This window comes from Eleutherodactylus coqui, chromosome 3, assembly GCF_035609145.1.
Source record: "Eleutherodactylus coqui strain aEleCoq1 chromosome 3, aEleCoq1.hap1, whole genome shotgun sequence".
Classification (NCBI taxonomy): Eukaryota; Metazoa; Chordata; class Amphibia; order Anura; family Eleutherodactylidae; genus Eleutherodactylus; species Eleutherodactylus coqui.
In genome coordinates, this window is record NC_089839.1 from 205,236,175 (window position 1) to 205,263,747 (window position 27,573).

At 44.3% G+C, this 27,573-nt stretch overlaps 1 protein-coding gene across 1 annotated transcript in view; it reads right to left on the bottom strand.

The window, feature by feature from the left end:
* The window catches only part of CDHR4 (cadherin related family member 4), a 57,115-nt gene that overhangs the window by 19,908 nt on the left and 9,634 nt on the right, over positions 1 to 27,573 (bottom strand). The window contains exons 2-9 of the mRNA XM_066596853.1: positions 16,028 to 16,221; positions 14,687 to 14,849; positions 11,924 to 12,015; positions 10,415 to 10,507; positions 10,199 to 10,302; positions 9,938 to 10,068; positions 9,666 to 9,849; positions 742 to 889 (exon numbers count right to left, since the gene is read on the bottom strand). Coding sequence (XP_066452950.1) covers positions 742 to 889; positions 9,666 to 9,849; positions 9,938 to 10,068; positions 10,199 to 10,302; positions 10,415 to 10,507; positions 11,924 to 12,015; positions 14,687 to 14,849; positions 16,028 to 16,221 — 1,109 coding nt within the window. The remainder of the gene's footprint in view (positions 1 to 741; positions 890 to 9,665; positions 9,850 to 9,937; positions 10,069 to 10,198; positions 10,303 to 10,414; positions 10,508 to 11,923; positions 12,016 to 14,686; positions 14,850 to 16,027; positions 16,222 to 27,573) is intronic.

Here is a 27,573-nt window from a genome sequence, read left to right on the forward strand (position 1 = left end):
CATGACAAGAACATTGTTCTTCCTCTTTAAAATCATTGGTCAGACCACACAAGGAATATAATGTACAGTAGTCAAGAAAGACATATCAAAACTTGAGCAGGTACAAAGGCGGGCAACTGAAGTAATAAATGGAATGGGAGGACTATAGAGATCTCTCACATAATCTATTTATATTTAGGACTGTAACTGTAACAAGGGGGCACTCTGTACGTCTAGAGGAAAGAAGGTTTCTACTCGGACATAGAAAGGGGTTCTTTACTGTAAGAACAGTGAGACTATGGAACTCTCCACCTGAGGACGTGGTGATGGCAAATTTGATAAGAGTACAAGAGGGGCCTGGACGCCTTTTTGAGCAAAACAATATTACATATTATAATCATTAAGAATTTCAGAAGGGTTGTTGATCCAGGTATTATTCCGATTTCCAGATTGGAGTTGGGCAGGAATTTTTTTCCCCTTAAAATGGGGAAAATTGGCTTCTACCTCATTGGGCTTTTTCCCCCCCTTTTTCTGGATCAACATGGACGGAACTGGAGGTTATACCAGTACTGGAGCGTTATAAGAGAAGCTCCTGATATTAGTCACATATGATGCAAATGTCTCTGGAAGTCGTCAGCACTGGAGATATGTGAAATAACTGATAACACGGAACAATAGATAGTATTCAGCTGCACAGAGCATGTAGAGGAGGCAGACTGTTCAGATGATAACAATGTGGGCTGTGTGCGGTTGGTATCTAACCTGTAGTTTGGAGCCCACCATTCGAAAGGATTCTCGGGAATTGTCATTGGAGAGGATTGAGTAACTCAGCGTCCCATTAAAATCTGGATCTTTGCAGATGAAATCGGCAAGTGTGAAACCGATAGGTTGGGTCTGTGGAACCACTTTCCTAATAGAGGAGAAGAGTTGTAATTACTGGGGGTTGGTGACAACTGAGGCAAAACGCTCATACTACTCATACATTAGTGCACAGTACTGGCGTATCTTGACGCCACTAGGAAGCTAGGGGTTTGACAGGTCTTGGATGCAGAACCGCCCTGTCACACCCCTAACTCTCGATTGGCTGTATAGCAGAAGGTCCTAGCAGCGTCTGTAGTGATTTTTTCCAATCCCTGTAGGGTTAGGGTTCGGGTAATTTTGTCCAGTTGGGCTTACATTATTAGCTGTACAGGCTTCAGTGGAAGCCTGTACAGCTAATAATGTAAGCCCAACTGGAAAAGTAACCGTGACCCTAATCATGGAGAGCAGAGCTCAGTTACTCCCCTTCACAGAAGCCTCCCTGTGGTGCGCTCCCTGCTCAGTCCCCACACCAGTATGCCAGCGCCAGCTAGGGTTGCCACCTTTGTCACAAAAAATACTGGCCACGGTAAAAAGAGGCGTGGCTTATCGCAGCATTTTTTTTCTCTGCATTTTTTTCGTGTCATTATTCCAGTGGCTGCTGGTGATAGTGCCCCCGCAGTAGCTCCAATGGTCATAGTGCCCACCTTGGTGCCCTTCCCCACCCCAGAACCTAGAGTAGGGCAGCAACCCTGCTATCAAGTACTGATTGCACCACGTCAGACGACAATGCCATCACGGCAAGAATTCCGGTACGTTTGCGTGTTTTGTGAGCGGCCATGCGATTGCATTGACTTGTATGTCACAGGGCGCGCTGCGATCTTTAGCGGCTCGGTCAGCATTGCGCCAGAAATTGTCATGACGCTCCAACCTGTCCATGTCCATGTGTCGGGGCTCGGGCAGGGACAGCACAAATTCAATAGTCACATCAATAATCTTTATGGCTGTGGTGGGATTCAGTGACCCAGCCATGGCCCATATAATAATCACCGGCTGTGTACACGTCCCGACCGCTGAGTCCTGACTCCTGCCCACAGCCCATTGCGCATGCGTGAGACTTCTCGTACTCTCACAGCAACCCAACATGGGCGTGTCATCAGTATTACACCATAGTCTCTCTGCAAGAGTTTGCTGCATGATGCCCTGCATCATGGGCTGCCTGCAGACTATATTACAGGCCAATACTTTTGTCGCAGCCTGCTGCAGTCCCCGGGGCCCAACAAAAATACTGGCCTGCTATAGGGCCGGTAAAAAAAAAAATACCGGCCGGGTGGCAACCCCAGCGCCAGCACACGAGGAGACTGACAGCAGGGCTGCTAAGACCATCGGTGGTGCGAGAGGAGAGCCGGCCGCAGCCGGGCCACTACAGGGGAGATGGGGTGAGTGACAGCAGGGACCGAAGGTGGGAGAGGACAGCTGTCGGGAGCGGCCCCACTACAGGGGAGAATGCCAGCAGGGACTGGAGCTGGGACAGGACAGCCAATGGGAGAAGGGCCACTACAGTGGAGAATGCCACAGTGACAGTGGGGTGGAGCGCAGGTGGGAGCGGATTGCAGCTGGAAGCTAGGCCAGTAAAGGGGAGACTGACAACGGGGAGCGAGGTGGCAGAGGACAGCCGCCGAGAGCGAGCCCGCTGTCTGCTACTGCTCCCCTGCCTCCTCTACCTGCTGCTGCACTGACTTCCAGCACCTGCGAGAGGAGGCTGCCAGTCCGGGACAGGCGCCGTCACCCCCTCTGTCAATCTGGTCTCCACCAGCACTTCCTGGTGGCGTCAAAATACACCAGTACCTTAGTGCACATCACTGCTGTGTCCATTTAGACGGAAGGATTCACTAAGCGCCCTGAGGGTAAAAGACCCTCGTACTCCACCAGAACAGAGACATCACCTGCATGTCATTGGACAGAATTCGATCTCTAATATTAAACTGGGAACCCAACAAAGACATCCACAGAATGTATCTACTGTCTTCAACATTGTAATAAAGTGTCACTTGCAGGCACAAGTGAGATCTGCTGGTTGGAAGACAGAGGGCTTTCTCTCTCAGGGCAATTAGTAAATTTTTGTACTATCCTGTATATAGACAATACAGAGTACAACTTCTCCTGTCCTATATATATGTATACACACACTGAATGACCATTCCATTAGGAACAGTTAGCGTGCGACATCTTTTGATCAGTAACGTGGTACCGCATGATGGCCACATTAAGATCTGCACTCAGATAATGCGTGGACCTCTCCCTTGGGCAGCAGAAGGCAACATTTGGAAGTCATAGGTAGCTATATCAACTTATAATAATAATCTTTATTTATATAGCACCAACATATTTCGCAGCACTTACAAGACAGGGGGAACAGAAATAAAACCACAGTTAAATCTAGTAATCAGTTAATGGAGACAGTAGGCATGAGGGTCCTGCTCCAACAAGCTTACATAATACAAATAATGGGGTGATACAGAAGGTAAAGGGGCTGGCGCTGTGCAAGGTAAGGCGAGGTGGAGAGTGAGGGGTGCTATACACACAGACAATGGTCAAATTGAGCCGTATAGTGGTCGAATCGGTATGACTGCAGGGGGTGGTTGATGGCGGCTAGCAGGGATTGCAATCAGTAGGACATGGAGGTGTAAAAAGGTTTAGTTTAGGAAATATGGTATAGATATGGTTTAGGAGATACGCTCCTTGAAAAGGTGCGCTTTTAGAGCATGCCTGAAATGATGTGTGTCAGGAATACTACCGGATACTTTGGGGTAGAGCGTTCCAGAGCACTGGTGCTGCTCTGGAGAAGTCTTGGAGGTGGGAATGAGAGATTCAAATTAAAGGGACGCTTTATCTGATTTCGTTAGTGGAGCGGTTGGCGCAGGCTGGGTGGCGGATTGAGATGAGGGATGCAATATAGGGCGGTGCAGTACTATGGTGGGCTTTGTGGATGAGGGTAGTGAGTTTGAATTGGATTCTGTATTTGATGTGCAGCCAGTGCAGTGACTGGCACAGGGCAGAGGTGTCCGAGTAGCGGCTGGGCAGGAAGATGAGGCTGGCTGCCGCATTCAGAATAGATTGGAGAGGGGAGAGTTTGGTGCAGGGGAGACTGATCAGTAGCAAGTTGCAATAATCAAGCTGAGAGTGGATGAGGGCAACGGTGAGCATTTTTAGCGTGTCTATGGTGAGAAAAGGGAAGATTCTTGCGATGTTCTTGAGGTGCATGTGAGATGTTCGGGCAAGGTATTGGATGTAGGGGGTAAAGGAGAGATTAGAGTTGAATATGACCCCAAGACAATGGGCATGCTGGGAGTTATGGTGGTGCCAAACACTGAGACGGAGATGTCAGGATGAGGTCGATTAGCAGAGGGTGGAAACACCAGTAGGTCAGTTTTTGAGAGGTTCAGTTTTAGGTAGAGAGAGGACATAGTGTTAGAGACAGCGGACAGACAGTCAGTGGCGTTCTGGAGGAACGGTGCTGTCATGTCACGGGAAGAGGTGTAAAACTGGGTGTTATCAGCGTAGAGATGATCCTAATAGCCGAATCTCCTGATGCTTTGTCCAATAGGGGCTGTGTAGAAGGAGAAGAGGGGCGGCCGAGGAGCCCAACAGCAAGAGGAAGAGAAGAGGAGGTAGAGCTTGCAAAGGATACGCTAAATGAGCGGTCAGAGAGGGAGGAGGAGAACCAGGAAAGAGCAGTGTCCTTTATGCCTCATGCGCATGGGCGGATTTGACTTGCGGAACCAGCAAGTCTGCAAGTCAAGCTCCACATAGGTAGACATGGGCGCCCGTAGAGCAGCTAAAAGCGGATGTAATTCTTTTTGCCTGGCATGCGGATTACACGCACAGAAAGAAATCGCAGCACGCCCTTTTTTCCTGTGGATCCCACAGGGACGGCTTCCATTGAAGTCAATGGAAGCCGTCCGACACGTGGCACACCAGCAGCTGTCACTGCGGACATGCCGTGGATCCGCGGGAAAGCAGGAGATTGAAAAAAAGGCACTGCGCATGCACGTCGGTCGGCGTGCCCAGACACATCCGCCATGCTGAAGAAAGAAGATTCGTCCGCGACGAAGGAGACACGCGCTGGATCCGGAGAGGTAAGAAACTGTATTTTAATGTCCATGTCTACAGGCAGGGTGGTTTCCACTGCGGGATTCAGCAGTGGAATCCATGCGTGCCCGTGTGCATGAGGCTTTAGGCCGATGAAGCGAAGCATATTGAGGAGGAATTTGTTGTCAACAGTGTCAAGGTAGAGGAGGATCAGTAGGGAGTAGTCACCCTTCAATTTAGCTGTCAGGAGGTTGTTTGACACTTTTGTTCCTGTCGAGTGTAGGCGGCGGAAGCCGGACTGTAGGGGGTCAAGAAGAGAGTTTTCTGAGAGACAGCTTATAAAGTGGGAGTAGACCAGGCATTCTAATAATTTGGAGATGAAGGGGAGATTTAAGATCGATCAGTAGTTGGCAGCATCGGTCAAGTCAAGAGTCGGTTTCTTTAGCAGTGGGGATATGATAGCATGTTTGAATGAGGAGAGGAAAAAGGCCAGAGGTCAGAGAAAGGTTGAATATAGTAGTGAGGTGGGAGATGACAAGCGGGAAGAGGGACCTGAGGAGGTGTGAGGCGAGAGGGTCGCTAGCGCAGGTGGAGGGGTGAGCAGAGGAAAGCAATCTGGAGACTTCTTCCTCTGTCGTTGGTCTGAGTACAGAGAGTGAGCAAGAGCTAGATGTAGTACTGAAGAGACTAGGGTCGAGGCTAGTCTGGGATTGGGAGATTATTTCCTGCCGGATGTCATTGACTTTCTTTGTGTGACTTTGACTGATGGTTGATGCCTAGAGATGTGGTACCAGTATTATTGAAGCAGTCGATTTTGGCTGTTCACGAACCACGGTATCAAGAATTTATCTAGGATGATTGAACTATTGACAGATATCCAACAGGAGATCACAGAATAGCAGGCCATGTGTGGTTGATCCTAGAGGTGTACATCGGTTGGCACGTCTGGTATCTCAGCAATGATGGGCAGCAGTGAGCCAACTGACCCAGCAATACAATTTAGCAAGTAAGTCAAACAAATTTTCACAATGACCATGTGGTGTACCTTGCATTGACCACGGTTCAATAGTCAAAGAACAACAAGGGTGCCCCTAATGACCCTGTGCCATCACCAATAATTTCTCACATGGGCCCAGGGAAGTTGTCAATAGACCTTGGACATATAGCAGAAAGTCATCTGGAGTGATAAGTCTTGTTTCCTGTTGAACCATAAGGATGGTCAGGTCCACATCTGTCATAAACAGCATGAAACTGTATCTTATGGGTGCACCGTTGGGGTTCAACAGGCAGGTGGTGTTGCCATAGTTTCTGAGCATTTTCCTGGCATGGTCTAGGACCGCTAGTCATCATACCACAATCTTTGAATGATGAACACCATGATTGCCCAAAAAGGTAAACCAACCCGTTATTGAGTTTAAAAAAAAAAAAATATATATATATATATATTTACTAGCTGATATACCCGGCTTGGTTACTTCAGAGAAGCCAAGTAATAAAAAAATGTATACACATAGAGGAGCGTTAGATTCTCCTCAGACTGCATGTACCGATGTCCCTCTGCAGAATATGCCACCCCTGTCATTCTCCTCACTTTGTACCCTTAAAAGTAATACCCATTTTTATTTAAATTTATCCCCACACAGAAGGTTGCAGCCTTTTCTTAGCCTTAAAGGCATGCTCCATCCCTGCAGTCCATAGCTGCTTCCTTATGTACTTTACAGCCTTTCAGTATATCCACATAGAGGTGAGTTAGATTGTCCTTAGTATATACACATAGAGGAGCGTTAGATTCTCCTCAGTATATACACATAGAGGTGAGGTAGTTTCTCTTCAGTATACAAATCATTTCCCTAGGCTTTATGGTTTCTGAGAAAAGAACTGTTATGTAGCGCGGATTTTCACAGTTTTTCATGCTTAGAACTGAATATTGAAGTTGCAACCCCTTTACTTTTCCTATTAGGACGTAAAGAATGCTTGTGGCAAATTTCATGTTTGTGCGGTTCAGATGTGTGTTATTAGTTACTTTACATAGGGGGTCACTTACCTTTGTACTTAGAATTGAATAATCAAGTTGCGGCCGCTTTACTTTTTCTATTTAGGACCTAAGCAATGGTTGCGCCAAATCTCACATTTGTATGACACCGGGAAGTTAGAGAATTAGATTAGGTAAATAGCATAGGGGGTTGCTTACTTTTACAATTAATATTTAATAATCAAGTTGCAACCCCTTTACTTTTTCTATTAACGACCTATAGAATACTTGTGCCAAATTTAATGTTTGTAGGACTGCTGGAAATTACATAACATAGTGGGTAACTTACTTTTGCATTTAGCATTGAATAATCAAGTTGTGACCCCTTTACTTTTCCTATTTAGGACCTAAAGAATGGTGGTGACAAATTTCACGCTTGACCGACACTGGGAAGTTATATTACATAAGGGTGTGCACTTACTTTTGCAATTAGCATTGAGTAATCGAGTTGTGACCCCCCCCCCCCCTCCTTACTTTTCCTATTCAGGACCTAAAGAATGGTTTTGTCAAGTTTCACGTTTGTACGACACCAGGAAGTTAGAGAATTACTTTTGCAAAATTACTGAAGGGGAAATATAAAAACAGACAAACAATCACTAAAAACGGCCATATACTTACTGGAGAGGAAATTGAGCCCAGCTGCCGCATTCAGGATGGATTGGAGGGGGTAGAGTCTAGTGGAGGACGATCAGCAACAAGTTGCAATAATCGAGCCGAGAGTGGATGAGGGCAACAGTAAGTCCACTGTGAGAAAAAGGCGGATTCTTGCGCTGTTCTTGAGGTGCAGCTGACATGTTGGGGCCAGAGATTGGATGTAGGGGGTAAAGGAGAGATCGGCGTCGAATATGACCCCAAGGCGGGCGTCCTGTCTGGGAGTTATGGTAGTGCCACACACTGAGATGGAGATGTCAGGATGAAGTTGGTTAATAGAGGGCGGAAACACCAGGAGGTCAGTTTTTGAGAGGTTCAGTTTTAGGTAGAGAGGACATAGTATTAGAGACAGCAGACAGTCAGTGATGTTTTGGAGGAAAGGTGCAGAGATGTCACGGGAAGAGGTGTACAACTGGGTGTTATCAGCGTAGAGGTGGTATTGGAGATCACATCTTCTGATGGTTTGTCCAATAGGGGCTGTGTAGATGGAGAAGAGGAGGGGGCCAAGGACCGAGCCCTGGGGGACCCCAACAGCCAGGGGAAGAGGAGGGGAGTTGGAGCCAGCAAAGGAGACACTGAAGGAGCAAATCCGATAGGTAGGAGGAGAACCAGGAGAGAGCAGTGTCCTTTAGGACAATGGAGTGAAGCATATTGAGGAGTTTGTGGTCAACAGTGTCAAATGCTCCAGAGAGGTTGAGGAGGATCAGTAGGGAATAATCATTCCTCGATTTGGCTATCAGGAGGTCGTTTTACACCCTTGTAAGGGCAGTTTCTGTTGAGTGAAGGGGTCGGAAGCCAGACTGTAGGGGGTCTAGGAGAGAGTGCTCTGATAGGTAGCTTACAAGGTGGGAGTAAACCAGGCGTTCCAATAGTTTGGAGATGAAGGGAAGATTTGAGATGGGTCGGTAGTTGGCAGCATCAGTCGCGTCAAGAATCGGTTTCTTTAGCAGAGGGGATATGATGGCCTGTTTGAAAGAAGAGGGAAAAGGGCCAGAGATCAGAGAGAGGTTGAATATAGTGGTGAGATGGGAGATAACCACCGGGGAGAGAGACCGGAGTAGGTGTGAGGGGAGAGGATCGCTAGCACACGTGGTGGGGCGAGCAGAGGAGAGCAATTTGGAGACTTCTTCCTCTGTCGTTGGTCAGAGTACAGGCAGTGAGCAGGAGCCAGATGCAGAATTTATAAGACTAGGGTCAGGGCTAGTCTGGAATTGGGAAGTTATTTCCTGACGGATGTCATCAATTTTCTTTTTGAAGTAGGCAGGCATGTCTTCAGCACTGAGATCTGTCACAGGGAGCTGCGGTTTAGGGCTGAGAAGGGAGTGAAAGGTATTGAAGAGACGTTTAGGTTTGTGAGATAGTGAGGAGACCAGAGAGGTGAAGTAGACTTGTTTGGCATGGTGGAGGGCGAGGCTGTAGGTTCTGAGCATGAATTTGTAGTGGCGAATGTCCGTGGACGTTTGTGACTTTCTCCACAGCCGTTCAGCACTTCTCGAGCACTGACAGATGAAATGCGTTTGAGGCGTGAGCCAGGGTTGCCGCGGTCTGCAGTGGATGGCTTGGGTCACGGGGGGGTGCAGCTTCATCCACAGCAAGTTTGAGAGTGGTATTGTAGTGTACGGCAGCCAGGTTGGGGCAGGAGAGGAGAGAAATAGGGGACAGAGAGGACTGTAAGGACTCAGCAAAGTCTTGGGTGAGAATGAAGGAGGTGAGCGATAGAAGCTGAGAAGCAGATGGAGAGATGGGGTCATTAGTGGGGATGTTAAAATCACCTAAGATGAGGGTTGGAATTTCGCAGGAGAGGAAGTGGGGGAGCCAGGCAGCAAAGTGGTCCAGAAACAGGCAAGGAGCACCTCGGGGCGGTAGATAACTGCTATTCGCATGGACAGCAGACGGAAAAGCCGTAGCATATGTACCTCGAATGATGGGAAAGATAGTGAGGGTACGGGGAGGGGGGATGACCTGGTAGGTACATTTTGGGGAGAGAATAGCACCTACTCCTCCGCCACGCATGTTATCCGGTCTTAAGGTATTGGAGAGCTATATATACACACACATGAATACACACACATGATACTATATCACTTCTTGTAATCCCTGTATAGATACTCACACAACAATTTCTGGGCTGCACTGTGGAGCGTTGTCATTAATGTCCTGCACGGTGACAGTTACTGTGACAGTGGCGCTGTTGCTTCTCTGGTATCGGTCATAAGCACGGACCAGCAGACTTGTGGTGGCCAGAGATGGGAATCTTTCCAGGTCCAAGTTGTAGGTCGTTCTGATGGTTCCGGTTTCTGGGAGGAGAGATACGGTTAGTAGACTAGTATGCAGCAGATCTACTGATGTAATACATAATAGTCGTATATAATTGTCGGGATATACCTGACTCAATGTAGAACCCTGCACTGGGATTAATCATCTCATACAGAATGTCATTGCCCCGCGCCTTCACCATGCCCACCATCTGGTTGGGTCCGCCGTTCTCCATGATGGTGAAGTTTTCAGAAGGTCTCCTGAGAGATGGAAGATTGACAACTAACATCACGTCTGGGATACAGTGAGGTGTAAGACTGGAATGCCTCATGCTTTAGTTCTGCCTCTGTAAATGACCTCTATATAACCCTTCTATATAACCTTGCTCACGTGAAGTTGATGGGATTGTCATAGATGGGGAGCACTTTGACATTGAGTGTCCCATTACACTTGTTGCCCCGCGCGTCGGTCACTGTGATCTGCAGGTGGTGGCTCTGCGAAAAAGAAGCTACATGAAAACACGGACAAATAGAAATGATGAAAATCACAGAGAATGGCACCTCTATGAATTATTCAATGTGCCATTAGTTTGTGCATTATACTCACTGCTGCCGTATTGCTGAACCCTGAGGCCGGAGCGAGGACCTGTCCATTCTGCTGGATGGTGAATGGTGATGGGCTGGGCTGCGTTATCTTATACTGGAGGCAGAGAAGATGGTCACATGTCACTGGATTACAGTATGATGCTGCCCCTTGTGGGGTTCAGGGGTGACTAGGGCTGTTATCTATATTTCGCATATACATAAGACACATTGTAATGTTATGACCGATCATAGATGTCGTTTTGACACCAGGCCCCTCCCCCGTTTCATACACTTACTGTAATTGATGAGACCGATTAATTATCAACCTCACTGAGAGGTCAGGATACAGCCACAGCCCATAAGCCCTGCTGCAGATTCTTCCTGGTCCCCGGCACTTGTCTTCTTCATCTCTTCTGGACGGGATTGAAAATCCCCGCCTCCTGGAAGCGCTGGCTGTGATTGGCTGACGCTTAGCCAATCACAGCCAGCGCTTCCAGGAGGTGGGGATTCTTCAATCCCCGGCCAGAAGAGATGAAGTAGAATCGTGTCGGGATCCCAGGGAGACAGCGCTTTTTAGGTGATGTATGTGTTTTTTTTCCTTGCAGACAGGACTTAGATTAGGGCTTTGACAGTAAGATTTACTACTGTCAACGTTGCATCAAAAACGTGATTTTCGTGCGATGCAACTTTGACAGTAGCAAATCCTGCTGTCAAAGCCCTAACCAAAGCCCTAGATGCAGAAAAAAATACATAGATCACCTAAAAAGTGCTGTCAGCCTGGCTGCATCTTCTACCCTGGGTCCCCGACACTATTCTCCTTCATCTCTTCTGGCCAGGGTTTTGAAAATCCCCGCCTCCTGGAAGCACTGGCTGTGATTGGCTGACACTTAGCCAATCACAGCCATTAATTGAGCACTGGCTCTGATTGGCTAAGCATCAGCCAATCACAGCCAGCGCTTCCAGGAGAGGTGATGTATGTTTTTTTTCTTGTAGCCAGTACTTAGATTAGGGCTTTGACAGTAGGATTTACTACTGTCAACGTTGCATCACACCACACGAAAATTGTCTTTTTGTGCGATGCAATAAGAAGGAAGGCTCCATAGAGAAACATGGGCTACAAAACCTCACGAGTTGCGTGTATATCGCCGGACCTGCAAGATTTTTGTGTCAGGATGCATGCTACAAAATATTGCATGTGTGAATTAACCCATAAGAAAGCATGGGCTTCACATACATGCAATTTGTAGTATTGCAGCAAAGCGTCAAAATCGCACGACTTTGTTGCTTGTGTGAAGGAGGCCTAAAAGTCATATACAGGTTACATATAGCATTATCACGCTGTACACACACATGATGGCTGATAACTGCAGATACAAGTCAGATACAGGTCATACATAGCACTATCATGCTGTACACACACTGGTTGGACCTGAATATTCACCTGAAGTCATGGGGATGCTTTAAGTTCTGCTTCTTCCTCATGATGGAGGGGACAGTCCCCCAAGTGGCACTAACCTGGAGGGTCACTTACCGTCACAGGGGTGTACTTTGGCTGCCGTAGAGCAACGGTGTATAAAGTGCTGGAGGCAGGAACATTAGAATACACCTGTACTGTGTCTCCAACTGCGGGAAGAGTGCATGCCATTAGTTTGTCTACATGACCTTCAGACCACACGCTACATACAAATAGGTGTGGCTCTGTTTTTGCAAGCCCACAACCGTGTTTTTCACGTCCTGGACAATCCCTTTTAGACACATATGATAGGCCAGTCTTAAACCTATGTGCTAAATTTATTTAGAGACTCATGCCTCTTAATAAATTTGACGCATCATGGGCTGTGTTTACGCCTTAACACTGAAATTTATGCCTGCTATGAGCTAGTGTAAATTTCCATTATAATTTATGCTCCCTTTTCACAAAAAGTAGTGAGCGGAGCACGAAAAATAAAAAAGTCATGAGTCTTTGTGCAAAACAGGCATGCAGCAAAGTTTGCACTTTTGTTTGTCAGATATTTCTCTAGAAAGGTGTCTTACCTGATGTGGGACACATTAATTATCATCTGTATCATGTGGGTCATTTTTTAAAAGTGGAATGTAATGGGGCATGGCTTGCTGCAATAGACATATTTAAGAAATGTCATTTTTTTCCCTACACGTCGCAAGTAAGTATAGTTGCGCAAAAGTTTAACATTTTCTCGTCACTCGTCAGTTTTAAAAAGAGTTAATTTAGCAGAAGATATGGCCAACAGCCTTCTGATTTATTAAAAGGGTTGTCCAATTTCCGGACAACGTTGCCTCTATACCACCAAGTGTTGAGATAACAAAAAAAAGAAAGCACTTACTCGTCCTCTGCTGCGAGAATCCAGCACTGTAGCCCTGCTGTCCTTGTTTAGATGATGTCACAAGAAATCACCTGACCGCTGTAGCCAATCAGCGGCTACAGTATCACCACCCATTCTCCTGGCCTCAGCGCTCACATCCTGGCGCCATGATGTCAGGTGCTCACAACAGTGACACTGCAGCTGTCATGTGACTTCCTGTGACATCATCTTCCATAACAAACACCAGGAGAACAGCAGAACTATAGCGCTGGATCCCCACTGCAGAGGATGGGTATTATGGTGTACCAGGGGTTAATACAGTAGGCTAGCAGAGGTTGTGGTTTTTATGTCACAGTGGCTTAACTAACCTAAGGTTCCCAGGCTCCACACCATACCCTTTTGTCAAGGGAGCTGTTTCAGTTATGCTGAGTGCAGGATTGACTTCTAACACTGAGATTTCGTGAAACAACTATAAACTTTACTGTAACTGGTTATACATATTCAGGTTACAACAGTCCATTATAGCATAACGTGAAGTATTACACACCAGCAGTCGATTAATGATCATTTGGTTATCATGACTTTAAAGGTGACTGCTTTAACAGAGTTACTGAAGATACAGCCTACAATGCTTTTGGGAATGTCTCTTACTTGGTTGGTACCAGGAATATCTTTGCTAACAGTTATTGATTCAGTTCTTAATATGCACAGTCTAATTCAGATTAACCTCTGCAGTGGGGGCCAACTCAAACTGCATTTCAATATCCACTTGTTACTCACAATTCAGTTCCGTCACACGATACCTGGAAGGATGCATGCGGGGACGATTCATCAGTGTGGTAGCTGACTAGCACTGTTTCCACCGGAGGTTAGAAAACACAGCATATGCAGGGGATCCTTGTACAACTTATCCTCTCTGTCCATAGCTTCAGCTCTGTCCCTTTTCCTCAGAGCTCATGACACAGTAATTCCCTTCACAGCATGGTCTGGCACAAAAATCAGCATTGCACAAATGGCAGGGTGGGTGAAGACTCCTGGGGCTCTTTCTTGTGGCTTTTCATTGAGCTGACTGGCTGCACTGCTTCTCTTTCACTTTACATCCCAAAAACTGAACTCTGACTGACTGTCTGGCTCCTGCCACATTACCGGGGATTGCCCTGCAAGACTGATACAATTTGGTTTTGCAAAAACTAATGCAACTCTGCAAAATTTGCTGAAGGATGTGTCTGATAACCACCATCACATTTCATCTGTGCAATTGAACCCTTATATCTCTGCATAATCTGAGTTTATGCAGGGTTTTGCAAATATAAGACAGTACAATGCAAAGTACAAACAATGTATATTATCATGCATGTGGAAAATATGCTTTATGCAACCACACCACAACTTTGCAGTGGGGTGTAACAAGAACTTTGGTTCTGGGACACTACAGTAAGTACTCCTTTTTTTGTTATTTTAACACAATTAATGATCTTGGACAATGTCGTGCGAAAACTGTACAAATTCTTTAATTCTAAAGACTGAAAATGGCATAAATTTTTAGTGACAATCTGCATCTGCTCATAATTGGCATAAATCTCATTTTCCGATTTTAGATTAGACCGAAATGTGCCACATTTATTAAGAACTGTATGTCTTTTAATAAATTTGTCACCAATTACAGCAATGAGGTTCAGATTTAGACTGTCCTACAAAATGCCATTGTTAACCTGTTTGGTCTGGAGAGAAGTCATTTTTTTCTCATTTGCCACAATGGTAGCACATCTGATAAATGTAGGCCGTTGTCTATTAGAATCTGTAGAACTGTCTGAAATTCTGTGTGATAAGGATCACAGATCCAACTGCGGGGGCTGAGACCCATGTTTGTGGACCGCGAAATACCAAGTGTGTCACATTATCACCGGAACAGCCAATGATGTGCGAATGACTAGGAGAAATACATGAGTGAAAATAACAATCATCCTCATTACCTTGGCTGGAGAACTGTGGTTCACACTGTGGTTCTGGGATATCATCAATGATCCTGACAAAAAGCTGACCGGTGGTGGTGTTACCGCCGCACTGCGCCTCTATCGTCAGTATATACAAATTCGTTACAGCTGCGTTCAACGGAGCCGACGGGCTGAGTGTGATCTGCCAGAGAGATGAAGAAAAGCTCTGTGTACGAGACAATACTCTATGGTATGGACACACTGCACAACACCACTTCTGTCAGATTATATACCGGGTTATTACAGATGACCTTCCCAATGTAAATCCCTTGGAACTCACATTAATGACACTCAGGCCAGGCTCAGACAGATGTAATTTGTGTACACTGCCTGCGGGAGACGTGCGTGATACGCAACAAGTAATCAATGACACAAAAACGCTCTCCTTTGTTTGCAGCCATTTTGTATCATATCCCCCTAGCAACAACTACAGCAGAATAAATCCTTTTGGGCCTCATTTAGCAAAACTGTTTGACAGTAAGACGTCCTGGTTGCCCACAGCAACCAATCACAGCGCAGTTTTCATTTTACCTCAGCAGCTTCAGAACTTAAAGCCGTGCTGTGATTGGTTGCTGTAGACAACACGGACGTCTTACTGTCAGACAGTTTTGCTAAGAGAAAAGTTTTGAGTTTCTGTTTCCATAGATATCAAATTTCTGTATCTGAGTGTCATTAACCCCTTTAGTGGCATGCCCAGACAATCTACGGGGCTTGCTACACTGACCATGCAGTTAAACTCCGGAAGATTTCTGTGGACAGCTCTAGTACTGAAATGCTGGCCAGGACACACAGTTATTGTGCCACTGTACACATTTGCCACTTCTAATTACATCAGGAAAATCTCCGGGGCTTGCTGTGCTGTCATGGTAATAATAAACATGCCACTGAAGGTGGTAAAGTAGACTTATGAGGAGTCTCACATCAGGAAGATCATTTGTTTTAACTGGGTATGCATAAACACATGTAGGGGGGCCACGGAAAAGTAGGCCGGCACCACACTCTTATGAAAGCTGTCTGAAAGAAAATCTGTCTTTGTTGCCCATAGCAACCAATCACAGCACAGCTTTCAGGTTACCTCAGCAGTATATGGAATGAAAGCTGCGCTGTGATTGGTTGTTAGTTCTTTTACTATTGAGGTAAAATGAAAGCTGTGCTGTGATTGGTTTTTGTTTCAGTCAGCTTTCATTAGCGTGTGATAGTGTTTGTGGCTCAACCTGCATTTTTATATATACATAATATATGACACCGGTGTGTGTGTGTGTATGTATGTATATATATATACTGCACAGTACCACTTCTTGCTCTGACGCACGGACTCACCTCTAAGGCAAATTCATCAGGTCCGGCTTTAGACTGGGTCGGGGGGTTGAAGTAGCTGGCAGGGGGGGAGACGCTAGTGATGGTGACGGTTGGATTGTTGCTGCTGCAGTTCACCAAGGAGAAGCTGTGGACTGAGGAGCCGGGGGAGGAGCTCTCCGGCAGAGGAACTGTGGATGGAAGTCGCTGGAATTCCGCTAGAGGGCAAGAAAGGAAGATCAATCACTGTCTCCTCCCCTCTGTGTTAAGCCCCACCTATTGTGGGGTGATTAGATGCATTGGGGCCGCAATTACACAAGCGCCGTTAATGCTCATGTAATAGCGTTAATTGCAGGGCTGCAACTGCGCTTGCAGGGTCAGTCGGGCATATGTCAGGAAATCGCAAACACATAAATTGTCTGTGGCCCTTTATAGATGATGCTGTTTGGTCACTCCGTATTTAGCTCCTGTCCAGTTCTTTGGATGCAGGCTGCAGAGTAAAGCATGGAGGATTTCCCTCTGCAAGCATGGTTCTTTTTTCACCATGTAGAGGACACCATGTATTTACCTTTATATGTATGACAAGTGCATCCAAAGAGTGTCTAAACCATGAGAAATGCAACATGCAAACAAGAAACAGCAGAATGTGCTAATGTCCGTAGCGACCAAAGAGTACTAACACAATGCGCAGGCCGCAGTTTTATAAGTGATGATGACATCTTCCATATTTGTAGAGTGTGAGCTCGACTATTTTTTAGTGTCAGCACCTTGTCCATGGGAAGTGATGACAAGAAGCAGAAACCACAGCTGTGGGCCATTACTGAAGAGGGAGTTTACTCTGTACTACTCCCCCAATTTCTTCTTGTTGGGTTCACTAACTGATATCACAGATTGACTTTGAGCAAAACAGAACTACAACTCCCCTCTGCTGTGTATAGGAGATGTGATTCACAGTACAACTCCCCTCTGCTCTGTACATGAGGACTAGTAATTATTAGGAAATTATAGTACCAGTGTTACCAATACGCCACGCAGCTGTGCTACATGCTACATCCATTATGATTCCCACACATCACACACACATTTTTACTACATCCATCTTGATTCCAACACATTATAGAGCTTGGCTCCTCCCACAGCAGTGACATCACTGTAGGTCCTTCAGCTCACCAGATCTCTGTGGTGACATCTGTCTTCTGCCAGGACCGAGTTGTGTCTCAGACAATAATGGCTTATTTGTATTTTCATTTTATTATTTTTGTCTTCACACACATTCCATATGCAGGAGTCCGGCTATCGTGAAAAAACCTTGCTTTTATTCCAATAATTTTGTGCTCATAACAGACAGAATACGCGTTTCGGTTCACAGAACCTTGCTCACCTCTAACTAACAAACTTTACATAGACCTTTAAAAAGCTTAACATATAATTGGTAAATTAAAAACACATGCAATTAACCCCTGCATTAATTATCTCACATTGATTACCATGGTCCGTTTCTCCTGCAAAAACTGACACATGGCTATTTTCATATAGAGTATAAAGTCTACATAGTAGGACAATATAAAATTGAATATCTTACTAATCTTGGTGGAAACTGTGATGAAATAATTGCAACCGTAAAGGATTTAAAGCAACTTACTTATTAATCCGTATGTATATCACAGACGATTCATCTAGTAATATAACAATAAATGTATGAATAATATGTTTTATAAGATAAAGTAGTACTCACGGATCATCCTATCAGACAAAAGCTTATCATAACAGGCTAAAGCAATTTATTTGATAAGTTATAAATATTGCTATATACGTACACGGCACACAAATAAATAAATGAACAAAAAAAAAAAAAAACGGGACGGAAAAAACAGTGAATTATTATCAATTTCGTTAGAACTAATAAATATACATAAGATCTGTCCTATAATTCATCCCTTTTGGGTATCTGGTGTTTAAATTCAGGATCCAAAAAGCTTCCCTTTTAAAGACTTTTTCCGGACTAACTGTACCTTTCTTTTTATTCGTTACCTTTTCTATCCCAAAAAACGAAAAATTATCTATAGTGCCTGTATGCTTCTCACAAAAATGTTTAGCTACGCCTGAACTGCTCATATTGCCTTTCTTAATATTACGAATGTGTTCACTAATCCGTGTTTTTAATTTGCGTGTAGTACATCCTATGTAATCTATATTGCATTCATTGCAACGGATTATATAAACTACATTAGTAGTACTGCAATTAATGTAACTCCATATCTTATATTCTTTTATGTCACTACTGTCAAAAAAGCTTTCCTTTTTGACAGCTAAATGACAGACAGTACACCTTGAATTGCCGCAGCGGTAGAAACCTTTAAACTTCAACCAATGCGGTTTTTCTTTATTAGAAGAAAAATTACTTGGAGCTAGTAAGTCTCCTAGATTTTTGTTCTTTTTTGCGACAAACTGAACTCCTTCGTTTAGTATTTCATCAACCACATCGTCCTGTCTGAGTACAGGTAAAAATTTAAAGAAAATTTTTCTAATATTGTAAAAATCTCTGCTGTATGCTGTGGAAAAAACTAATCCTTTATTTTTCTTTTTTCTTCTATCCTTAAGTTTATCTGTAAGTAGCTCTTCTCTCTTTAATGCTTCCATTTTTGTACATGTTTTGTCTAATAATGTCTGTTTATAGCCTCTTTGATGTAATCTGTTTTTAATGTCCATTTTTACTGTACTAAATGTGGAACTATCAGAACAGGATCTCTTTGCACGGATAAATTCTCCCATAGGGATGGCCTTTATGGTATGTTTGGGATGGCCGCTGCTCGCATGTAATATAGTGTTGCCTGCTGTTTCCTTTCTATAAAGTTTAGTTTCAATACCTGTGGTGCAATTACCCCTTAAAGGGGTTGTCTCGCGAAAGCAAGTGGGGTTAAGCACTTCTGTATGGCCATATTAATGCACTTTGTAATATACATCGTGCATTAAATATGAGCCATACAGAAGTTATTCACTTACCTGCTCCGTTGCTGGCGTCCCCGTTGCCATGGCTCCATCTAACTTCGGTGTCTTCTTGCTTTTTTAGACGCGCTTGCGCAGATCTATCTTCTCCATTCGGCTCGGCTCGGCATCACCGGCATTTTGGCTCCGCCCCCTTGTACGCGTCATCGCGAAGCTCCGCCCCCGTCACATGTGCCGATTCCAGCCTCTGATTGGCTGGAATCGGCACATGTGACGGGCGCGGAGCTTCGCGATGACGCGTACAAGGGGGCGGAGTCAAAATGCCGGTGATGCCGAGCCGAGCCGAATGGAGAAGATAGATCTGCGCAAGCGCGTCTAAAAAAGCAAGAAGACACCGAAGTTAGACGGAGCCATGGCAACGGGGACGCCAGCAACGGAGCAGGTAAGTGAATAACTTCTGTATGGCTCATATTTAATGCACGATGTATATTACAAAGTGCATTAATATGGCCATACAGAAGTGTATACCCCCACTTGCTTTCGCGAGACAACCCCTTTAAGGTCAGATCTAAAAATGGCACTTCTTCCTTATTATGTGTGACAATAAATTGCAGATTGACAGAATTGTTATTAATATATCTATCAAACTGATTAATTTGTTCATGACATTCACCTTGTACAGAGCCTTCGTCCCAAATTATTATTATGTTATCAATATATCTAGCATACCACACCATGCGGCCAGCAAAAGGATTATTATGATTAAATATAAAACAATCCTCCCACCAACTCATAAAAAGGTTGGCTATCGCCGGAGAAAATTTGGAGCCCATCGGGGCTCCAGAAATCTGTAAAAAAAATTCCTGATCAAATGAAAAAAAATTATGTTTTAACAGAAATTCAGTAGATAGAAGAATAAATTCCTTTAGTTCATTACTATAATTGCTGAAACTTTGCAAATGAAAACGAACTGCCTCTAAGGCCGCATGGTGTGTTATGCTAGAATAAAGATCCTTGACATCACACAAAATCCAATGAAAATTATTATTCCATTTCAAATGTTGCAATTTCTGTATCACATGTTTGCTATCCCTTAGAAAACCTGGAGTTCTACACACTAACGGTTGCAGGGATCGGTCCACCCACGAACTCAAACGTTCACAGGGTGAGCAGATCCCTGCAACTATCGGCCGTAACGGGGGTGGAAATATCCCCTTATGAATTTTAGGGAGACCATGAAATATAGCCATGGTTGGATTTGTAGGAAGTAGATATGTAATCTCCTTATCATCCAAAATACCTAATTCTTTACCTGTATGCAGCAACTTGTCAAGTTCCCTTACACAATCTTGCAATGGATTCGTGTTAATTTGTCTGTAAATATCTGTATTACAAAGGATCTCCCTGACAAGTGTTGCATACAGGTCAGAGTCTAACAACACTACATTGCCCCCCTTATCTGATTTCCGTATTATCACATTTTTATTTTCCATAAGATTTTTTAAACCGATTCTTTCTTTTACAGTAAGATTATCTGTTTTCTTTTTCTTCAGTGTGTTGGTTTCCTTGATCCTAGTTAATTCTTTCTCTAAAGCCCATTGGAATTCGTCCATATGTTTAGTTCTGGCATTCAAGGGGTAAAATCCTGGGTTCGGAACATGGAAGTCAATCTTGTTTATGTTATCCGCAACAATCGATTCATTCTTACTTTCTTTTTCTAATTCCATAAGGTCTTTAATAGCCAGAATTTCTTTAAAGGTACAGTCATTAAATTCATCAGTATGATAATAACTACCAGGGTCTCTTTGAAAATCTGAACCAATTTCCCGTGTCTTGTCAAAAAAATGCCTTTTAACAGTCAGGGATCTGACAAATTTATTGACATCCAGCAGTGTTTCAAACAAAGAGAAATCATTCTCAGGGGAGAAATTCAGACCTTTACTTAAAACGCATGTCTGTTGTTCTGAAATAATGAAAGGTGTTAGAACAATGACATTTTTATTTACAGTCTCCGGTTTCTGCTGGGATACCTCCTTGCCAAAGCTGCCTCGTTTTTTTGCATTTTCTTTCTCATGTTAACCCCTGATGTACTTGGCTCAGGGCTCGACATACTGCAGCTTGAGGAATCCCTCTCTGTGGTGTGTCCCTCAGTATCCGTTGTGGAGAATGTAACCTTGTTGTATTTTCTTTTTCTGTCTTTACTGTTACGTTTCAATATAGGTCTAAATTCACCTCTATGCATACGTTTCCCATTCCAATTATAGATATTTTTTGTTTCATAGTCCCTTCTATCTCTTTCCAGCTTGCCTTTTTTTATATGCATAATATTTTCTTCCATTTTAGCAATATTATTTTTCAATTTTTTATTCATGTAATTCCATTCCTCCATTTCCACCATTTTCATTATTGATTCCTCCATATTCTTAATGTCATTTTCAAGTTGTTTCAATTTATCAGCCTCATATTCCACTATCAATTGCATTAGCTTAATAGAACATTCTGATAATATATTGTACCATTTCTCTTTAAATTCTATAGAATATTCAAACGTAGGCTCTTTTCTCAATCTTAAGCCTCTTGGTATCATATTAAGCTGTATGTACTTATCAAGGCTGTTCATGTCCCACCAAATCTTGGTTTCTTTTTTCCTTACTCTCTCCAACTCGATTAGAAGCTGTTCCACATTACTATTAATTGGGACATTGCCCGTTGTGGAGCCAAACAGTTCAGCTAGTTTGGCAAATCTTTGCTCTGCTTCTAAATTCATGTTGGTGAGAGATAAAGGGTTAGAGCACTTATACTGAGTGTTAATCTTACTCAGAGATGTATTCAACGGGACAAATGAAGACAATTCCAAGCTCCAAAAACTGATGGCACTTCAGCATAAGGTAGGATTAGCCGGTTTATCCATAAATATGAAGCAAAAAATAAACTGTCCCACCTTGCTTCCTTGTGCTGCAGCACAAGGAAGCAAGGTGGGACAGTTTATTTTTTGCTTCGTATTTTTGTCTTCCCCTTCCAAGAGCCCTAACTGTGTTGTTCTTCTGTTGGTCAGGCTGTTTTATATATCCTGTAGGACCTGTGATGACATCACCAGGGGGCGAAGCAAGAGAAGATCCCACATACAGTACTTTCTACCAAACTGCAGAATAGCTCCTCCCACAGCAGTGACATCACCACAGGTCATTCAGCCCACCAGATTTCTGTGGTAGCGGTAGGTCAGAGATAATAACTGCTTAGTTGTATTCTCATTTTGTTACTTTTGTCCTCCCCCTTTCAAGAGCCCTAACTGTGTTGTTCTTCTATCAGTCAGGCTCTGTGTTTTATATATGTTGTAGGACCTTTGATGATGTCACAACAGGGGGTGCGATCACATCACCAGGAGCGGAGCATGTGAAGCACTCACATACATACTCACTGAGAAGTGAGCGTTAGCAGAGGCGTAACTTGAAGCTCCCAGGCCCCGATGCAAAACTTGTAACAGGGCCCCCTACGATAATGCTTTACTCATAGTACTGGGTTACCTATATGGAGAAGAGAGGCCTTATGGGCCCCCTAAGGCTCCTGGGCCTGGGTGCAACTGCATTCTCTGCATCCTCTATAGTTACGCCCCTGGGCGTTAGTGGTTTGATAGGAGGGTGATGCACAGTACAACTTCCCTCTGTTATTTATAGCAGGATAGAAGGGTGATGAACAGTACAACTCCCCTCTACTCTGTACATGAGGATAGGAGTGTGTTGAACAGTACAACTCCCCGCTGCTCTATACAGCAGGATAGGTGGGTAATATACAGTACAACTTTTTCCTCTGCTATGTACAAGAGGATAGGAGGGTGATGAACTGTACAACTCCCCTCTACTCTGTACATGAGGATAGGAAGGTGATAAACAGCACAACTCCCCTCTGCTCTATACAGGAGGATAGCAGGGTGATTCACAGTACAACTCCCCTCTGTTCTGTGCATAAGGATAGGAGGGTGATGCACAGTACAACTGTCCTCTGTTCTGTACATGAGGATCGAAGGGTGATGCACAGTACAACTTCCCTCTACTCTGTACAGGAGGATAGAAGGGTGATGAACAGTACAACTCCCCTCTGTTCTGTGCATGAGGATAGGTAGGTGATACACAATGAGGATAGGATGGTAATACACAGTACAAAATCCCTCTGCTTTTTACATGAGGATAGGAAGGTGTTGCATAGTACATTTCCCTTCTGCTCTGTACATGAGGATAGGAGGGTGATGCACAGTACAACTTTCCTCTGCTACGTATAGGAGGATAGCTGGTTGTTTCACAGTATAACATCCATCTGCTCTTTACAGGAAGATAAGTGGGTGATGCACAGCACATCTTCTCTTTGCTACATACAGGCGTATAGGAGGGTGATGAGCAGTACAACTCCCATCTGCTCTATATAGGAGCCAGATGCACAGTATTACTTCCCTGTGCTCTGTACAGGAGGATAAGAGGGTGATGCACAGTACAACTTACCTCTGCTCTGAATATGAGGATAGGTGGGTGATATACAGCATGACTCCCCTCTGCTATGTATAGGAGGATAGGTGGGGGATGCACAGTACAACTTCCCTCTGCTCTGTACATGAGGATAGGAGGGTGATGCACAGTACAACTCTCCTCTGCTCTGTACATAAGGATAGGTAGGTGATACACAATATAACTTCCCTCTGCTCTGTATAGGAGGGAGATGCACAGTACAACTTCCCTCTGCTTTCTACAGGAAGATGGATGGGTGATGTGTAGTCACCTGGACTGGCACTACAGGATAGAAGTACTTTACCTGCAAGTTAAGAGCAACTATTCTAACTAACGGTTCATTTAACACAGGGTAGTTATGCTGAACTTCATTTAATAAGAAGAGGGAATCAGGAAACTAAAGAGTTAAGGTTTACACACCATCGTAAATCAGTTAGCTGCTGAGCTATGACAAGCCCCCGGAGTGGGGAAAAAAGGTGGGGGTTCCGGCTCATTTTGACTGGCGCAGTTGTTTTTTTGATAAACAATGTTAGAAGATGGAAGTGAAGGGCAGTAGGCAGTATGGAGTGAAGCAGTGAGCAATTTTGTCGGAGGAGGGAGAGAGGAGCCGAAATGGACACTGAGGAAGCTGACAGCCATGTGAAGCCCTAGGACACCGTTTCTTCCCCTCCTCTGTCCTGCTGTAATTAGAGACACGTTATGTAAACTTTAAAGCAATCCTGTGCGCAACTGCTCATAAATTACCCAGACTCTGAGAGAAACTGTTTGTTCCCCCAAACCTGATGTCCTTTCTAGCCAGCTGCTGAACAGCATCTTCAGGCAAGCAGTAAAGAATCTTCATAGGAGTTTTCTGAGTACTAAAGAAAACTTGAGCAGAGTGTTTCAGGAATGGCAAAACTGTTAGTGTGATTGATAAGGGGTAGTTTCTCATCAGATTTCTCTATATAGCTCTTCCTTAGCTCAGATGCTGCATCCCCAAAGGTTGTTTATCCATGTATAAAGTGCTAAACTGTATATATGCAATTTCTGGCACTTAATATTAAGGCAGACAACTACGTGCCTGAAACTAAATGGTGTGCCTGTCATTTACCTACATATGTGTGTTAGTCTTACTTTGCTACAAGTGCTTTTAATCTTGGCACTGGTGTCACGATCACCTAATTCCATTAGTTGTATACCTTCAATGGTGCGCGAGATTACAAAGGGCATGCTGCACTCACTGCCCCTGTAATATGGCTCCTCAGAGAGTGCAGGCCTTTTCCCACTTGTCACCCGTTGCAGATGCACTGTAGAATTCCCCTATGCTCTGTACATGAGGATAAGTAGGAGATGCACAGAACAACTTCCCTCTGCTCTGTACATGAGGATAGGAAGGTGATGAACTGTACAACTACCCTCTGTTCTGTACATCAGGATAGGATTTTGCCAAGACAATACTACTAAATACAAGCAACTCACATGATGCCGCCACGTAGCTCCATCACAGTACTACTATATACAGCCCACATGATACCTCCATATAGCACCAACGCAGTATTACTATATAAAACCTGCATGATGTTGCCATATAGCACCAAGGCAATACTACTATGGTACACATTGGCACCAATGACAAAGTTAGACATAGGTGGAAGGTCCTTAAAAACAAATTCAGGGAACAAGGCCTTGAAGGGGTTGTTCGAAACGGGGTTTTTTTTTTTTTCAATAGGCCCCCTGTTCGGCACGAGACAAACCCAATGCATGTGTTAAAAAAAACAAACCGTTTAGTACTTACCCGAATCCCCGCGCTGCGGCGACTTCTTCCTTACCTTACTAAGATGGCCGCCGGGATCTTCACCCACGATGCACCGCGGGTCTTCTCCCATGGTGCACCGTGGGCTCTGTGCGGTCCATTGCCAATTCCAGCCTCCTGATTGGCTGGAATCGGCACACGTGACGGGGCGGAGCTACGAGGACCAGCTCTCCGGCACGAGCGGCCCCATTCACCAGGGAGAAGACCGGACTGCGCAAGCGCGTCTAATCGGGCGATTAGACGCTGAAATTAGACGGCACCATGGAGACGGGGACGCTAGCAACGGAACAGGTAAGTGAATAACTTCTGTATGGCTCATAATTAATGCACGATGTACATTACAAAGTGCATTAATATGGCCATACAGAAGTGCTGAACCCCACTTGCTTTCGCGGGACAACCCCTTTAAGCTTGGGGCGAGGACCTCCAGAGAAGTATTTTATTAAATACTACCTGTAATGTATGCCACACCAAAAAGGCAGCAAGAGTTTAGGAAGGTTAACAAGTGGCTTAAGAGTTGGTGTAGGAAGGAGTGGTTTGGGTTCCTGGAGAACTAAGCCGTCTTTGCTGTCAGCTACATGTCCTATTCTAAGGATGGGCTGCTTCTCAGTAAGGAGGGTGTAACTGTGCTGGGGAAGAAGATGGCTAGAAGGTTGAAGGGGTGTTTAAACGAGGGACTGGGAGGAAGTGCAACCAGAGAGATAGAGGAGAATACAGTGTAGACAGAGACCTGGGACTAAGGGTCCATTTAGACACAAAGATGATCAGTCAAAAGATGGCTTTTGAGCAATCATTTTGCATAATACTATTACTTGGTACTAATGCCTATTGGTACCAATTAGTAGTGTGTGAGCCACCGGGAGCTGTATTCAGGGAACAGACGACCCTCTGTTCGCTGAATACATTCCATTTGTTCTGCCACAGGGCTGACAGCTGAGACAATGTAATCAGCTGTAATCAGCACTCCCCGAGCAGAACATAGTGTGCGGTCCTTCTTATCAGCTGTTCTGCCAAACAATGGATTTCATGCCGAGCTGAAATCCATCCTTCAGCAGAAAAGTGAAAGATTGGCACATTTACATGCAACGATTATCGCTCAAAAGATAGCTTTTGAGCGAATTTTGAGCGATAATCGTTGTGTCTAAATGGGCCTTAAGTAATGAAAATAGGGTTTGAGTGGTGGGAGGGGTTAGTATAGTTATAACTGGCAAAACGGTTAATAGGGATACAATTGATATCAATAATAGCCAGAAACCTCTAAACTATATGGTGACTAATACTAGAAGTTTGACCAATAAAGGGACTAATAATGTTAACGAACTGGAAATAATAATGTCTAAAGGAAAACTATGACATAGTGGGAATAACTGAGACATGGTTGGATGAATGCTGTGACTTGGCGGTGAACTTATATTGTTACAATCTGTTCAGGGTCGTAAAAACTGGAAAGTGGGAGTGGTTTGTCGTTATGTACAATCCTGTTTAAAACCCACATTATGGGAGGATATATGTTAAAGGAAGATGAATATGAGGAAGCTCTATGGGTGGAGAAAAATGGGGGGAACAATAATAAAATCCTCACAGGGGTTTTCTTTAGGCTACCAAATATAACATAAGCCACTGAAAATCTATTACTGAAGCAAATCACAATGAGGTAAAATATTATGGGGGGCTTTAACTATCCAGATATAAACTGGGAAACCGATACCTGAGGATCTCGTAAAGGTAACACGTTTCTGTCAATAACTAAGGATAATTACCTTACCTAATTCATACAGGACCCAACTAGAGGGACAGCTATTTTGGACTTAATATTAACCAATAAACATGACAGAACAACAGGGGGTGCAGGTTGGGGGGCACCTACGAAATAGTAACGATAACATAATGCATTTTCACATGCCTTTCAAAAGGGAGTTTTATCATGGAGCTACAAAAATACTAAACAAAGCTCGTTCAGCTTACAGATGCCCTTAACCTTTTTGACTGGGAAAATATCCTCAAAAATAAGTGTATAGACAAAAAATGTGAAATGTTTAAAAACATCCTAAATACTTACTGTGACCGGTTCGTACTTACAGGAATAAACAGGTTAGGAATAGGAGAAAACCAATGTGGCGTATTGTGGGGGGTCACAAGGGGACCCATCAGCTGATGCTGTCTGCTTCCGAATTAGTCTTAGATGTGAGTACTCAGACGATGCAAATGGACAGCCACATGCACCATGGGATTGTCATAAGCGAAGTGAAGTTTATTCAACAGAGTTACAGAGGTTATAAAGGCAATTTGCTTACGTAATGATCTAATTACTGCGCATGCCCAAGGTCGCTGGACAT